The sequence below is a fragment of the Somniosus microcephalus genome, chromosome 2 (genome assembly GCF_052327205.1).
Source record: "Somniosus microcephalus isolate GS21.2 chromosome 2, FLI_Smic_1.0, whole genome shotgun sequence".
Lineage (NCBI taxonomy): Eukaryota > Metazoa > Chordata > Chondrichthyes > Squaliformes > Somniosidae > Somniosus > Somniosus microcephalus.
The window spans coordinates 2,636,018-2,652,669 of NC_140988.1; the positions used below are offsets into that span (position 1 = coordinate 2,636,018).

General features: G+C 45.9%; 1 protein-coding gene across 1 annotated transcript in view; it reads left to right on the top strand.

The window, feature by feature from the left end:
• Positions 1 to 16,652, top strand: part of manba (mannosidase, beta A, lysosomal) — a 99,607-nt gene that overhangs the window by 49,736 nt on the left and 33,219 nt on the right. The window contains exons 8-10 of the mRNA XM_086004996.1: positions 5,486 to 5,704; positions 7,789 to 7,953; positions 15,170 to 15,314. Of these exons, the coding sequence (XP_085861122.1) occupies positions 5,486 to 5,704; positions 7,789 to 7,953; positions 15,170 to 15,314 (529 nt within the window). The remainder of the gene's footprint in view (positions 1 to 5,485; positions 5,705 to 7,788; positions 7,954 to 15,169; positions 15,315 to 16,652) is intronic.

The window sequence follows — 16,652 nt, forward strand, 5'->3', positions numbered from 1 at the left end:
GCATGCGCGCTGAATATGTCCCTTTTTACCACAGCTGTGGCAATCCATGTCCACACACCAGCATGCAGACGCAAGATGCCCCGTTTTGCCACAACGGAAGCATGGCCCTTGGCTCTCTGTTCTTACTTTGTGCACTTTTTCTGTTGCACCCAACTGTTGTTGAGCTTCCTTAGCTGCCAATTCCATGGAAATACTGATTTCAATGGCCTTTTGTAGAGTCAGATTACTCTCCGTTAATAGTCTCTTCTGTATGGCTTCAGTTCTCATACCACACACTAGCCTGTCTCTTATAGTATTTAGCACGTCATTAAACTCACAGTGCTCTGATAGTCTTTTTAGTGCAGCTACAAACATGGTCACTGTTTCTCCTTCTTCCTGGTTACGCCTGTGGAACCTAAACCTCTCAGCTATGACTAGGGGTTTGGGTGAAAAATGCCCTTTAAGTATCTCCACAATTTCACTATATTGTTTAGTCCCTGGTTTATCTGGATGCACTAAAGTACGTAAAAGATTGAAAGTCTTTGGTCCCATCACACTTAACAATGTAGGTACTACTTTGTTCCCTCCAATGTCATTTGCTTGTGTGAAGTATTCAAATCGTTCTAGGTATGAGCTCCATTGTTCGACATTCTCATCAAACGGTCCAATGTTACCGATAATTCCAGCCATTTTCCTTCTCTCAGGCGCTTAATTATCATTCACTAAGGATCCTTCCAATGTTGAACTCAACTAAAATCACTATCAGTTATTTAGTGCTTCAATTCACAGATCGTTTCACAGTTGAATAAATGTCCTTCCCGATTTACTCACTGCTTTTCCTCCCTTCCTCAAGTCGTTAGTACCTTATACGCTGTCTCGTCTTCCCGCCATTTCAAGCTCCTTTATCCTCGAGCCAGCCTCTTTAATTAACTGTCCACGGCAAAAATAACAGTTTTAAACACGTAAAACCCGACTCTCTTCCGCACAGCAGAGCCACGTAAGTTCAGATGTCCTCGTCGCCACTTTTGCTATATCTCAAGAGTTTAATAACCTTGCTTGTATAACAATTAAAAGAGTACGCAGGAGACAGAGTTCAGTTAACAGCCAACACTTTCCAAAGAATCTTCTCAACTAAATGCACTCTATTTCCTATAGTGCATTGCACATCACAACTACGGTAAGCTATGTGGGACAATTCAAATACAACATTCAAAATACACAACACTCTCCTCATCGGATAACCCTCTCATCCCAGGAATCAATCTAGTGAGCCTTCATTGCACCGCCTCTAAGGCATGTATGTCCTTTCTCAGATAAGGAGACTAAAACTGTGCACAGTACTCCTGGTGACTGGTTGCTCATAGAGTAAGTCTTTAGTTATTATTGTCGCTCTGAATACACACTAAGCATGAAATGCAGTAAAACTCATCGGCCCAGAAATTCGGGTCTCCACGGGTGAGTACACACGGGGTACTCACCCGTAAGCCCAATGGAAGTGCCGGTTTCGTGCATGCACTGCGCATGCGCGGGAAACCGGCCCTTCCGTTTCCTTAAAGGAAAGGGTTCAGAGGTCGAATGCATGCGCGGGAGAGGCTGCGCGTGCGCATCGAACTTACGTTTTTTTTGCAGGTTTTCCCGGGAGGGTAAATCTCCAGAAGTTACACTTTAAAAAGCAGCCGCAAGGCCTGCTTTTTACAAGGTAAGTGGTGAATTAATTAAAATTAAAACATTTTTTCCACAGGTTTATTATTTTTAAATACTTTAAAGAAAGGTAAGTTTATTTTTAGCCCTGTTAGAAAATGTAATTAATTTTTTCAAAAATTTAAATGATTGTTTAAAATAGTTATTTCATGTAATTTATAGTTTATTTTAAAAATGTGATTTAAAAAAAAAATTATTTGAAGATTTAGTGATGTTTTGGGGCTTATAGTATTTATAGGTTCCTGACAAACTTATGAATGGAGCATTCCCTGCTACCATTGGCTCTCCATGGCCCACGTGATCCCAGGGGACGCATTGAACTAACTGCGCCCCTGGGATACGCAAGCACTGCGCGCCGGCAGTTGGAGGAGGCCCAGGATCGGAATCCCACGGGGGCCCACAGCTCAACGGCCGGCGCGCTAGGTAAGGGCAGGTCGGGGCTTGCACCCGCGGGAAGCCCTCGACCTGAATTTCTGGGCCATTATTTTTATGGTCAGCTCATTTCCATGACACTAATTTAAAAGATTTGGTCTCATGGATGTTAATTAAGAGAGCACAAGCGAGCAATGAGAACTCCTTGTGATGATTGTGTGTAAATGTAGTTTGTCAGCATTAAACTTGTAGAAGAGTGCTGGCTTTTATAAATAGCAGGTTATAAATGTAAATTAACATTTGTGTTGTTACTAGGAGTGATGAACCTGTTTTATGAAAAGTTGATGGAATCAATATTCTTCCATCCCTCTCACCTCTCATTAAAAATTCTTGTGCTCTCCTCTCCCAAGCCCTCCGCTCTCAATCCCCTAGCTCCGCCTTCCCCAGGAACATCCAAGACTATATGGGTGCCCCCTATTATCCCCTGGTCTTTGGGGAATCTTGCCATTTGAAATGGCCCTAAGGATCGGGGTTGTCGCTCCCTGTGGTACATGGGAAGCGGGTTGTAATAGCTTGGGAAACCAAGGCATCAGTGACTTGTTTAATACATTGATGGACTGCTAACTGAATGACTGGCCATATGTCCCCAGTGGCCCCCTGGACAGACCCTGACGTGAAGAAATTCAGGGCAGTGGTCACCTTGACTGCCGCTGGCAGCGCCGTGACTGCCATTGAATGTTGCTGCAGCTCCACTTACAGCAGGTCGCATAACTCTTGGATTGCTTCACCAGTCAGTCAAAGCTGGTGATGGCATTGCTGCCTTGTCAGGTTCAGAATAGCCCTGTGGGGCCGATACATTGATCCAGATGGGTAACGGTGAGTAGATTTCCACCTCTGATGAGGATGCTGCACTGACCTGGCAACCAAAAGTGCATGTTTTTCATTCCTCTCAGCCTCCTCTTCCAAATAGCACATGCCTAGGGCTGGGGTATGATAAATGCGACCCCCCCCCCCATTCTACTGAAGGGTACCCCAGGAACTGCCCAGCTCTCCTTCACCAGTTCTGCAACTGCAAACCTCACAATTTTCAGCAGCACAGTGCGCAATAATGGATGAACGCACTTCTTGCTGTCTCTTTAAACGTGGCAGTGTTTGAAACTCAGCGCCCCATTTAAATGGGGTTCAGCCTGTGCCTGACTTACGAACACTGGAAATGGAGGGGACCAGTACGATGCCACATAACCTCGCTTACAATATCCCTTTAAATGCTGAAGCCTCTTCTGAGGTGCAGCGAAGCACTTTTTGGACATCCCATGCCCGGAAAGGGGTGTGGAGCACAAACCCAGACCCAGTGTAAGACAGGTCTCCGCCCAATGCTCCTCTGCTTTGTGTCCGGAAAATAGAAACACTTTGGGTGCAAAGCAGAGAAGAAATGGCCCCAAAATATCATCAAACCTGGGGGAAGTAAAGGTACTTGTTGCAGAACCTGCCAGCTAAACGTGATCCTATACAGAGTGCAGGGGGATTTAAGCACCACGGTTCAACAGATGCAAATTGTGACTTGAATTGTACAAACATCTGCAACGAAACGTAAAATGGCAATAATAGTTACAGTTACAGCGTATGATGTTGATGCAATATCTGCTGCCCTGTGTGTTTTCCATAATTTAACTTGATTTACAGATAACTATTGGGTTGGAACAGTTTAGAAAGGGTCAGCAAATCTCCAGGAACAGGAGGCGGCCATTCAGCCCCCCCGAGTCTGTTCCGCCATTTAATGAGATCAGGGCTGATCTGTATCTTAACTCCATCTACCCGCCTTGGTTCCGTAACCCATAATAACCTTTCATAACAAAAATCCATCAAACGCAGTTTTGAAATTTTCAATTGACCCCCAGCCTCAGCAGCTTTTTGGGCGAGAGTTCCAGATTTCCACTGCCCTTTGTGAGAAGAAGTGCTTCCTGACATCATTCCTGAATGGCCGGGCTCTAATTTTAAGGTGATGCCCCCCCCTTGTTCTGGACTCCACCCACCAGAAGAAATAGTTTCTTTCTATCTACCCCATCGACTCCTTTAGTCATATTAAACACCTCGATTAGATCACCCCTTAATCTTCTAAACTCGAGGGAATACAAGCCCAGTCTTACCAACCTGTCCTCGTAATTTAACCCTTTTAGCCCCGGTATCATTCTGGTGAATCTGCGCTGCTCCCCCTCCGAGGCCGATATATCCTTCCTGGGGTGCAGTGACTCCAGACAGGGTCTAACCAGAGCTTTATATAACTGTAGCATATCATACACAACACTTCGAGAGATTTTACAGTCAGATGCTTTCACCACCCGAAGCACTCCTTTGCTTTGTGAAAGCAGAGCTGAAGATCCCAGAGTACAGTGACTGAGTGACATGGTGGGTTAGATTATTGCTCGCTCACCTCTGCAACCTGGCTTTCAATCCAGCCCCAGGCTAGTTCAGTGAAAATCTCTCTTGTCTACTTGCTGTGAGGGTCCTATTTGAAATAAGTTTTGGTTAGTCTCAGTGTTATTTCTAGTGGCTTTAGGTGCATTTCACAAAGCTGCCCGTGATTCAGCACGAATTGGCAGTGTCGCTGTGGGACACCATAAGGGACTCATGTCAGAAAAATCAAGCAAAACACCTCGCCCTGTTTGTAAAGTCAAATCCACATTGTATCAACAGGCGGTCATTATCAGTACATTGTTAGCACTGGGGGTGAGATTGTATAACTGGAGGTGCAGCACAATCTCTTCCCAAGAGTGTGTCTTGGCAGCTTCATGCAACAATCTGTTTCTTGCAGAATAAGGAACTGAGTTTGCCCCCAAAAGGCAATATAAGCCATTTAACTATATCTGTATTTTTATAAAAGCAAAAAAATGCGGATGCTGAAAATCTGAAATAAAAATGCTGGAAATAGAATTTAACAGATTTAAGGTGATTGGCAGAAGAACCAAAGGCGACATGAGGAAAAACCTTTTTACGCAGCGAGTGGTTATGATCTGGAATTCACTGCCTGAAAGGGTGGTGGAGGCAGATTCAATCGTGGCTTTCAAAAGGGAATTGGATAAGTACCTGAAGGAAAAAAATTACAGGGCTACGGGGAAAGGGCGGGGGAGTGGGACTGGCTGAAGTGCTCTTGCAGAGGGCCGGCACGGGCTCGAGGGGCCGAATGGCCTCCTACTGTGCTGCAACCATTCTGTGATTCTATGATATACTCAGCAGGTCAGGCAGCATCTGTGGAGAGAGAAGATTAGACAAAAGATCATCGACCTGAAACGTTAACTCTCTTTCTCTCTCCACAGATGCTGCCTGACCTGCTGAGTGTTTCCAGCATTTCCTGTTCTTATTTCAGTATTTTTTAATGATTAGTACAGACTCGCTTAGAGCCACTGCTGGACTAATATTTAAAATCTGTTCCCAGGAGGACAGGAGTCGACCTTATATTGCTTCAAGTCCCACTAACGGAGAGGAATCCATGCGGGAGAAGTGGGTTGCCAAAAACCCTTATGATGTCCATTACGGTGATGTTCACTATTATAATTACACAGCTGACTGCTGGGACTGGACACATTTTCCAAAGTCAAGATTTGCATCTGAATACGGCTTCCAGTCTTGGCCATCCTTCTCCACTGTAGAAATGGTCTGTAATAGTGCGAGTATTTCTGTCGCTAGAAATTGTTGTTTGAAATTGCCAGAGAAGAAAATAAATCACCCGAGTAAATAGAGCTAGTTCCCTTTTGACTAATTAAAATAATCCCATTAAGTCATGATCAACGTGCAGCGTGACCCAGTCATACACATGATCGTGTGATCTGAGCGTGCACCTCTTGCTTTGCAGAAGCTGGTAAAAGGATTTCATGAAGTCACGGTTGTTTTGAGTGTTGAAATTGTTCTGCTGATTTGGAACTGTACCAGGAGAAGCGCTCTTCTGGTTTCAGTCACATAATAGTTGTCTAAAATTAGCTTTAGTGTTGAAGGGCAGTAATTCAATGCAATCTGTGTGGTTACCTTTGTCCTATTACATACAGAAATAGTCATTCTTGTTTGTTTTATGACTTGCACTAGCGTCACTTTTTCTGTGCATGAACAAGGAGATGGTGTTGCAATGTAATGAGAGCCTTGTGATATTGGTGAGCGATAAATCGACATTGCTGCCACCTGGCTTCACGCGCTGAGCAATCCTTTGTGTCAGTGTCAATTTTCAGCTTTCGTGCCCCCAGACCAGAGACTCTTCAAAGCGAGCCCATATTGAGAATTAGAGGGCACAGACCCACACTGGGAACCCTTGAAGATACAGCACAGGAGGAGGCCATTCGGCCCATCGTGCCTGTGCCGGCTCTTTGAAAGAGCTCTCCAATTAGTCCCACTCCCCCCTGCTCTTTCCCCAGAGTCCTGTAAATTTCTCCTTTTTCAAGTATTTATCCAATTCCCTTTTTAAAGTTACTATTGGAGCTGCTTCCACCGCCCTTTCAGGCAGCGCGTTCCATTTAAGCCAGAGATGATTGGGATCTTAACTGAGTGACAGGTGAATAAATTTAAAGGGTAAGTTCAGTAACTGCAGGTATCTCTTTAAAATGTAAATGCCACATATTGTCTAGATGTAGCCTTTTTATGGAACAATGCTGTCTTTTTCTGCGACAGTTATCTGAATTGGATCATGGAAGAGAACCCTCACATTCACACCCCGAGCTGTGTTTTTAAAAATCCTCTCCCGTTTTCTACATTCCCTCCTCTCCTGAAAGCACTTACTCCCACACTGGTGTGGTCACCAGTGCCTTGCCCAAGTGGTCTGGGAGACTTGACGGTGAGGGGTGTGGTCGCCAGTGCCTTGCCCAAGTGGTCTGGGAGACTTGACGGTGAGGGGTGTGGTCACCAGTGCCTTGCCCAAGTGGTCTGGGAGACTTGACGGTGGGGGGTGTGGTCGCCAGTGCCTTGCCCAAGTGGTCTGGGAGACTTGACGGTGAGGGGTGTGGGGGACATCACAACTGATCCTGATCTCAATTAGTGTATGTGCGCGTACACACGCATACACACACACGCGCAGGCTTACATACATGCGTGCACTTACACACGCACGCACGCACACACACACACACACACACACACACACACACACACACACACTTAGATGTTTACACATGCACACTCTCACACTTACACACGCTCACACTTACACACACACACACTTACATACACATACTCACACTTACTTTCAGTAGGGATTGTTAGTTAGTGATTTAAAAACATGGCCAATAGTAATGCTGCAGTCAGTTTTACCTCTACCCTGGTTATGATCAGCTGAATCAGCACAGATTGAGGATTGAAGCTGAGAATTTCCCAGTCTCTCGGGCCCAGAGATGGGGCTTTAACCCTGGAATCATAGGTTCACCCTGCCCCCCCCCCCCCCCCCACTTCGATAGTTTAACTCTTTGAGGTGCCATGGACCAAAAGTCAGCCCAATTCTGATCCATGAAGTGTGCTTGGGGTGATTCAGTTGGAATATTGCTAAAACTCTTCACATTTTTCCTTTTATTTGAAGGGCATCTTTCAGATGTAAAGGAAAAGAATGGCTTTGTCACAAATTATAATCCAAGAGCTCCACTCTATCCTCGCTTTTGTTTAGACAAAGTGGCCATGGGACAAATCTGTGTATTTTAGGGGTAATGTTACGTCTGAGAAGAAAATGAAATGCTTCTAAAGTTTCTGCCTTTCCTTGTTGACCAGGTTTCCTCTCCCGAAGACTGGAATTACAAAAGCTCTTTCGTCGATCATCGACAGCACCAGGTTGCTGGCAATAAGAAACTGCTGGACCAAACTCAGATTCACTTTAACCTTTCTCATGCAGAGAACCCACTGCAGAACTTCAAAGATACACTTTATCTTACTCAGGTAGTGACCTAACCAATTGTATGGCTGCGATATTGTAGTGTATCAGAATAAGTTAATATTTGGAACCCGTGATGATGGTTTGGAAACTCGATAGTGCCAGCACACACATAATGGCCCGGAATTTGCGGTGGGTAAAAACAATGAGCGAGCAGTGTGCGCCGTCATTACCCCTCTGAAACTGACCGCAAGTTCAGGATGTAGCGCGAGCGCACCCTAACGGGGAAATCCTGAAGCTGCAGTCAGTCATTCGCTGCTCCGACACTGGCTGCGCTGTGGCTCCACCCACAGCCGGCAATCCGTGTAATCAGGGAAATCAGGAAAACTGATGAATACTTGGTCTTTTCCGCAGTAATATCGCGGTTAAGTACCCCGTTAAATGTTCGACCCTTTTGGATTAGGTGTAACTGGGGTTTTAACAGCGGATTGACTGCTAAACAAACGATACGGCCCTGAACAACTCATTTAAATTTTGTGGAGTGTCAAATTTTCCATTATAATAAAAATTACAATTTTTGGAATCATAGAATGGTTACAGCACAGAAGAAGGCCATTCAGCCCATCGAGCCCGTGCCGACTCTCAGCTAGTCCCACTCCCCCACCCTTTCCCTGTAGCCCTGCAATATTTTTTCCTTCAAATACTTATCCAACTCCCTTTTGAAAGATAAGATTGAATCTGCCGCCACCATCCTTTCAGGCAGTGCATTCCAGATCCTAACCACTCACTGCGTAAAAAAGTTTTTTCTTACGTCACCTTTGGTTCTTCTGCCAATCACCTTAAATCTGTGTCCTCTGGTTCTCGACCTTTCTGTCAATGGGAACAGTTTCTCTCTATCTACTCTGTCTAGACCCCTCCTGATTTTGAACACCTCTATCAAATCTCCTCTCATTCTTCTCTGCTCCAAGGAGAACAACCCCAGCTTCTCTAGTCTATCCACGTTACTGAATGATCCTGGAATCATTCTCATAAATCTTTTCTGCACCCTCTCTAAGGCCTTCACATCCTTCCTAAAGTGCGGTGCCCAGAATTGGACACAGTACTCCAGTTGAGGCCGAACCAGTGTTTTATGCAGGTTCATCATACTTTTGTACTCTATGCCTCTATTTATGAAGCCCAGGATCCCATAAGCCTTTTTAACTGCTTTCTCAACCTGCCCTGCCACCTTCAACGATTTGTGCACATATATCTCTCTTTGTGTACCCAGGTCTCTCTGTGCACCCCCTTTAGGATTGTACCATTTAGCTAAATGTCCTCGCCCCATTCTTTTTTATTCACTCCTGGGAGGTGGGTGTCGCTGGCAAGGCCAGCATTTATTGCCCATCCCTAATTGCCCTGGAGAAGGTGGTGGTGAGCTGCCTTCTTGAACCGCTGCAGTCCGTGTGGTGAATGTGCTCCCACAGTGCTGTTAGGGAGGGAGTTCCAGGATTTTGACCCAGCAACGATGAAGGATCGGCGATATATTTCCAAGCCAGGATGGTGTGTGACTTGGAGGGGAACTTGGAGGTGGTGGTGTTCCCATGCGCCTGCTGCCCTTGTCCTTCTAGGTGGAAGAGGTCGCGGGTTTGGAAGGTGCTGCCGAAGAAGCCTTGGCGAGTTGCTGCAGTGCATCTTGTAGATGGTACACACTGCAGCCACGGTGCGCCGGTGGTGGAGGGAATGAATGTTTAAGGTGGTGGATGGGGTGCCGATCAAGCGGGCTGTATTGTCCTGGATGGTGTCAAGCTTCTTGAGTGTTGTTGGAGCTGCACTCATCCAGGCAAGTGGAGAGTATTCCATCACCGCCTGACTTGTGCCTTGTAGATGGTGGAAAGGCTTTGGGGAGTCAGGAGGTGAGACACTCGCCGCAGAATACCCAGCCTCTGGCCTGCTCTTGTAGCCACAGTATTTATGTGGCTGGTCCAGTTAAGTTTCTAGTCAGTGGTGACCCCCATTTTCAGAGGGCAGCTAAGAGTCAACCACACTGCTGTGGGTCTGGAGTCACATATAGGCCAGACCGGGTAAGGACAGCAGATTTCCTTCCCTAAAGGACATTAGGAACCAGATTTTTTTTTTTACGACAATCCGATAGTTTAATGGTCACCATTACTGATACTAGCTTTTTATTCCAGATTTATTTAATGAACTGAATTTAAATTTCCCCAGTGGTGGGATTTGAACTCATGTCTCGGGATCATTAGTCCAGGCCTCTGGATTACTGGTCCAGGCCTCTGGATCATTAGTCCAGGTCTCTGGATCACTAGTCCAGGCCTCTGGATTACTAGTCCAGTGACATAAACACTGTGCTACCAAAATGTATCACTTCACACTTTTCTGCGTTAAATTTAATCTGTCACGTGCCTGCCCATTTCACCAGCCTGTCTGTGTCTTCTTGAAGTCTATCACTCTCCTCCTCACTGTTCACTGTACTTCCAAGTTTTGTGTCATCTGCAAATTTTGAAATTATGCCCTGTACATCCAAGTCCAAGTCACTAATATATATCAAGAAAAGCAGTGGTACCAGTACCGACCCCTGGGGAACACCACTGTATACCTTCCTCCAGTCCAACAAACAACCGTTCACCACTACTCTCTGTTTCCTGTCACTTAGCCAATTCCGTATCCATGCTGCCACTGTCCCTTTTATTCCATGGGCTTCAACTTTGCTGGCAAGCCTATTATGTGGCACTTTGTCAAACACCTTTTGGAAATCCATGTACACCACTTCAACCACATTACCCTCATCAACCCTCTCTGTTACCTCATCAAAAAACTCGATCAGGTTGGTTAAACACAATTTGCCTTTAACAAATCCGTGCTGGCTTTCCTTAATTAATCCAAGTGACTGTTAATTTTGACCCTGATTATCGTTTCTAAAAGCTTCCCCACTACCGAGGTTAAACTGACTGGCCTGTAGTTGCTGGGTTTATCTTTACACCCTTTGTTGAACAATGGTGTAACATTTGCAATTCTCCAGTCCTCTGGCACCACCCCCGTATCTATGGAGGATTGGAATATTATGGCCAGTACCTCCGCGATTTCCGCCCTTAATTCCCTCAGCATCCTAGGATGCATCCCATCGCTCCTGGTGATTTATCTACTTTAAGTACAGCCAGCCTTTCTAATACCTCTTCTTTATCAATTTTTATCCTATCAGGTGTCTCCACTACCTCCTCCTTCACTATGTCTATGGCAGCATCCTCTTCCTTGGTGAAGACAGATGCAAAGTACTCGTTTAGTACCTCAGCCATACCCTCTGCCTCCATGCGTAGGTCTCCTTTTTGGTCCCTAGTCGGCCCCACTCATCCTGTTACTACCCGTTTACTATTTATATGCCTATAGAAGTGATTGGCTGCCATTCTATTCTCATATCCTCTATTTGCCCCTCTGATTTTCTTTTTCAATTCTCCTCTGACCTTTCTATATATTGCCTGATTCTCAGATGTATTTGTAACCTGACATCTGTCGTACACTCTCTTTTTCTGCTTCATCATATTCTCTATCTCTTTCGTCATCCAGGGAGCCCTGACTTTAGTTGCCTTGCCTTTCCTCCTAGTGGGAATATACCTGAACTATTTCCTCTTTAAAGGCAGCCCATTGTTCCATTATAGTTTTGCCTGCCAATCTTTGATTCCAGTTCACCTGGACCAGATCTGTTCTCATCCCACTTAAATTGGCCTTCCCCCAATTAAACATTCTTACTCTAGATTGCTCCCTGTCCTTTTCCATAGCTAATCTAAACCTTATGATACAATGATCACTGTTCCCTAAATGTTCACCTTCTGACTCTTTTAAGAAACTTTAAAAATGTTTTATATTTTTTAAAAGTTTGTTCATCTTTATTTCAGGTTTGCCTTTTCCCCATGTGAGAGCCCCACTCTTTGTTTTGCTCTCTAACATTTTTTTAAAAGTCAGAATAAAAGCAGCAGCTTCAGTTCCTGGTCTGTTAGAATTCTGCATTGTGATTGGCTGCTTAGACAGCTTGTTGGCGTCACAGCAGCTCGCATTAGGGAATCCCCACTATTCTACACTGATCTGACTTGCGTGTCGAGAAAGGCAAACTTCTCGCCACAGAGATCGCGAGATCTTTGGGGGCGAGTGACAAACGCCTTCGCTTCGCCGCTGACTGGAAATTCTGGGCCCTTATTTCTCTTATCAGGATTGTAAGTGCGTTATTGATCAGCTGATACTGGGTTACGAACATATAAATGTTCGTTGAATTGGACAAACAAAAGTAGCTGGATTGCTGTTGTTCAGCGGTGCCAGTGGCTAACCCAGAAGTTGGGTTCAGGATTTTCCTTGGTCCATGGACCCAACCAGATTAAAAAAGAGGCTAGATGTGAAGGTATCCGGAGTTACCGGCAGAATCAGCCAATAAACCTTCTCGCTCCCTATAGCTCTCTAAGGATTTGGAATTTTTTATAGATATGTGAAGAGAAAAAGATTGGTGAAGTCAAGCGTAGGTCCCTTGCAGTCAGAATCAGGGGAATTTATAATGGGGAACAAAGAAATGGCAGACCAATTAAATACATATTTTGGTTCTGTCTTCACAAAGGAGGACACAAATAACCTCCCAGAAATGTCGGGGAACATAGGATCTGATGAAAGGGAGGAACTGAAAGAAATCAGTATTTGTAGGGAAATGGTGTTAGGGAAATTGATGGGATTGAAGGCCGATAAATCCCCAGGGCCTGATAATCTACATCCTAGGGTACTTAAGGAAGTGGCCCTAGAAATAGTAGATGCATTGCTTATCATCTTCCAACATTCGATGGAATCTGGAACAGTACCCATGGATTGGAGGGTAGCTAATGTTACCCCACTATTCAAAAAAGGTGGTAGAGAAAAAATGGGGAATTACAGACCGGTAAGCCTGACATCGGTAGTGGGGAAAATGCTAGAGTCCATTATAAAAGATGTAATAGCAGGTCACTTGGAAAACAGTGACAGGATCGGACAAAGTCAACATGGATTTACAAAAGGTAAATCGTGCTTGACTAATCTACTGGAATTTTTTGAGGATGTAGCTACTGTAGTAAAATAGATAAGGGAGAACCAGTGGGTGTGGTGTATTTGGACTTTCAGAAGGCTTTCGATAAGGTCCCACATAAGAGATTAGCGTGTAAAGTTAAGGCACATGGGATTGGGGGCAAGGTATTGACTTGGATAGAGAACTGGTTGGCAGATAGAAAGCAAAGAGTTGGAATAAACGGGTCTTTTTCCAAGTGGCAGGCAGTGACTAGTGGGGGACCGCAGGGATCGGTCCTTGGACCCCAGCTATTCACAATATATATTAATGATCTAGACAAGGGAACTAGATGTAATATCTCCAAATTTGCAGATGACACAAAGCTGGGTGGATGTGTGTGCTGTGAGGAGGATGCCAAAAAACTACAGGATGATTTGGACAGGTTGGGTGTTTGGGCAGAAGCATGCCAGATGCAATATAACGTGGATAAATGTGAGGTTATCCACTTTGGTGTCAAAAACAGGAAGGCAGATTATTATCTGAATGGCAATAGATTGGGAGAAGGGGAAGTGCAACGAGACCTGGGTGTCCTTGTGCACCAGGCGCAGAAGGTAAGCATGCAGGTGCAGCAGGCGGTTAAGAAGGCAAATGGTATGTTGGCCTTCATAGCGAGAGGGTTTGAGTACAGGAACAAGGGTGTCTTGCTACAGTTGTACAGGGCCTTGGTGAGGCCACATCTTGAGTATTGTGTGCAGTTTTGGTCGCCTTATCTGAGGAAGGATATTCTTGCCATGGAAGGAGTCCAGCGAAGATTCACCAGGCTGATACCTGGGATGGCAGGAATGACGTATGAGGAGAGATTGGGTCGATTGGGCTTGTACTCGCTGGAGTTTAGAAGAATGAGAGGGGATCTCATTGAAACTTATAAAATTCTGGCAGGACTGGACAGACTAGATGCAGGGAGGATGTTCCCGATGGTTGGGGAATCCAGAACCAGGGGTCACAGTCTAAGGATAAGGGGTAGTCCTTTTAGGACAGAAATGAGGAAGAATTTCTTCACCCAGAGAATGGTGAACCTGTGGAATTCTCTACCACAGAAGGCAGTAGAGGCCAATTCATTAAATATATTCAAGAAGGAGTTGGATATATTTCTTAAGGCTAAAGGGATCAAGGGGTATGGGGAGAAAGCAGGTACCGGGTACTGAACTTGGATGATCAGCCATGATCGCATTGAATGGCGGAGCAGGCTCGAGGGGCCGAATGGCCTACTCCTGCTCCAACTTCTATGTTTCTATGAATGGTCAGTAAAGTTTATTTGTTAATTTGGCTCGGTAAAGTACAGTACTAGAATGTCTACCTCCCAACTAGAGGGTTGTGGGTTTCAGACCCCGGGTTTGTGTGTAGGAACAGGAGGAGGCCATTCGGCCCCTCAAGCCTGTTATGAGATCTATCAATCTCAGATTTAAAATTAACAATTGATCAATTGTCGTTTGCAGACGAGAGTTCCAAACTTCTACCACCCTTTGTGTGTAGAAGTGTTTCCTAACTTTACTCCTGAAAGGTCTGGCTCTAATTTTCAGACTCTGCCCCCTACTCCGAGACTCCCCAACCAGCGGAAATAGTTTCTCTCTATCTACCACATCTGTTCCCCTTAATATCCTGAAAACTTCGATCAAATCACCTTCTGAATTCTAGGGAATATAATTCTAATCCTGTGTGTTGTCTGTTCTTGGCTAGGCTAGTAGATTAATACCAGACTATAATGGGAATGCTTCATTGCAGGCTTGGAAATCTGATGCAGTTGTCTTGCACAACTGTACGTACACGCCCTATTAGCCAATTATAAAGTAGAATTGAACGCGGTTTTAGTGAGCTCTGGCAGCCATTTCATCGCGTTCTCACTGTGGAAGGGGGTTTTGGAGGAGAAGGAATCGGGAATGTGAATTGTTTTTTGGTGGTTGAAAAAAAGAACTCAATGGTGTTGATGAAAATCTTATAAAAATTTTAGTGGAAGGTGACAATATTTTTGTGGATTTCAATAAAATAGAACCATGAAAAGATATGCTACAACATTAAAATTTCACACTTTTTATTTTGAACCGTTGAAGTCTGGTTAAGTTTGAACATGCTGGAGCAGTTTTAAACAGGGTACAGAATTAGGCCACTTCAAACCGGTGACTAACTCTATTTTGATTCAATAACATTGATGTGATGTGCGCACATCATAAACGTGTCCTCACTCATGTTATGTGTATATGTGTATTTACAAACAGGTGATGCAAGCACAATGTATAAAAACACAAACTGAATTCTACCGTCGCAGTCAGAGTGAGCTCGTCGACGGCCAAGGTTTGACAATGGGCGCGTTATACTGGCAGCTTAATGACATCTGGCAAGCTCCCTCCTGGGCATCCATTGGTATGCATTTTCTTAAAAAAAGGTCACCTTTGTACCTGTTAACCTCTTCTGGCTGAAAGCCTTTCTCTTACAAACAAATAATCTGTTGAATTCTGCAGCACCTGCACATTATGTCAACAGAGTCTGGGGTGGTCAGAAAACTTTCACGTTAAAGGTTAAACACTGGGTTAGATTTCCTGAAGTTGTGTTTGTGGTGAAAAAGAAAGACTTGCATTTCTCCCGCGCCTTTCACAACCTCAGGACGTCCCAAAGTGCTTTACAGCCAATGAAGTACTTTTTGAAGTGTAGTCGCTGTTGTAATGTAGGAAACGCGGCAGCCAATTTATGCACAGCAAGCTCCCACAAACAGCAATGTGATAATGACCAGTTTTATTGGTGTTGGTTAAAGGATAAATATAGGTTAGGACACTAGGGTTAACTCCCCTGCTCTTCAGTAGTGCCATGTACAAGATCTTTTCCATCCACCTGAGAGGGCAGATGGGGCCTCAGTTTAACGTTGCATCAAAAAGGCAACACCGCCGACAGTGCGGCGCTCCCTCAGTACTGTCCCTCCGACAGTGCGGCGTTCCCTCAGTACTGCCCCTCCGACAGTGCGGTGCTCCCTCAGTACTGCCCCTCCGACAGTGCAGCGCTCCCTCAGTACTGCCCCTCCGACAGTGCGGCGCTCCCTCAGTACTGTCCCTCCGACAGTGCGGTGCTCCCTCAGTACTGCCCCTCCGACAGTGCGGCGCTCCCTCAGTACTGCCCCTCCGACAGTGCGGTGCTCCCTCAGTACTGCCCCTCCGACAGTGCGGCGTTCCCTCAGTACTGCCCCTCCACAGTGCGGCGCTCCCTCAGTACTGCCCCTCCACAGTGCGGCGCTCCCTCAGTACTGCCCCTCCGACAGTGCGGCGCTCCCTCAGTACCGCCCCTCCAACAGTGCGACGCTCCCTCAGTACCACCCCTCCGACAGTGCGGCGCTCCTTCAGTACCGCCCCTCTGACCGTGCGGTGCTCCCTCAGTACTGTCCCTCCGACAGTGCGGCGTTCCCTCAGTACTGTCCCTCCGACAGTGCGGCGTTCCCTCAGTACTGCCCCTCCACAGTGCGGCGCTCCCTCAGTACTGCCCCTCCGACAGTGCAGCGCTCCCTCAGTACCGCCCCTCCAACAGTGCGACGCTCCCTCAGTACCACCCCTCCGACAGTGCGGCGCTCCTTCAGTACCGCCCCTCTGACCGTGCGGCGCTCCCTCAGTACCGCCCCTCCGACAGTGCGGCGCTCCCTCAGTACCGCCCCTCCGACAGTGCGGTGCTCCCTCCGTACTGCCCCTCTGACCGTGCGGCGCTCCCTCAGTACTGCCC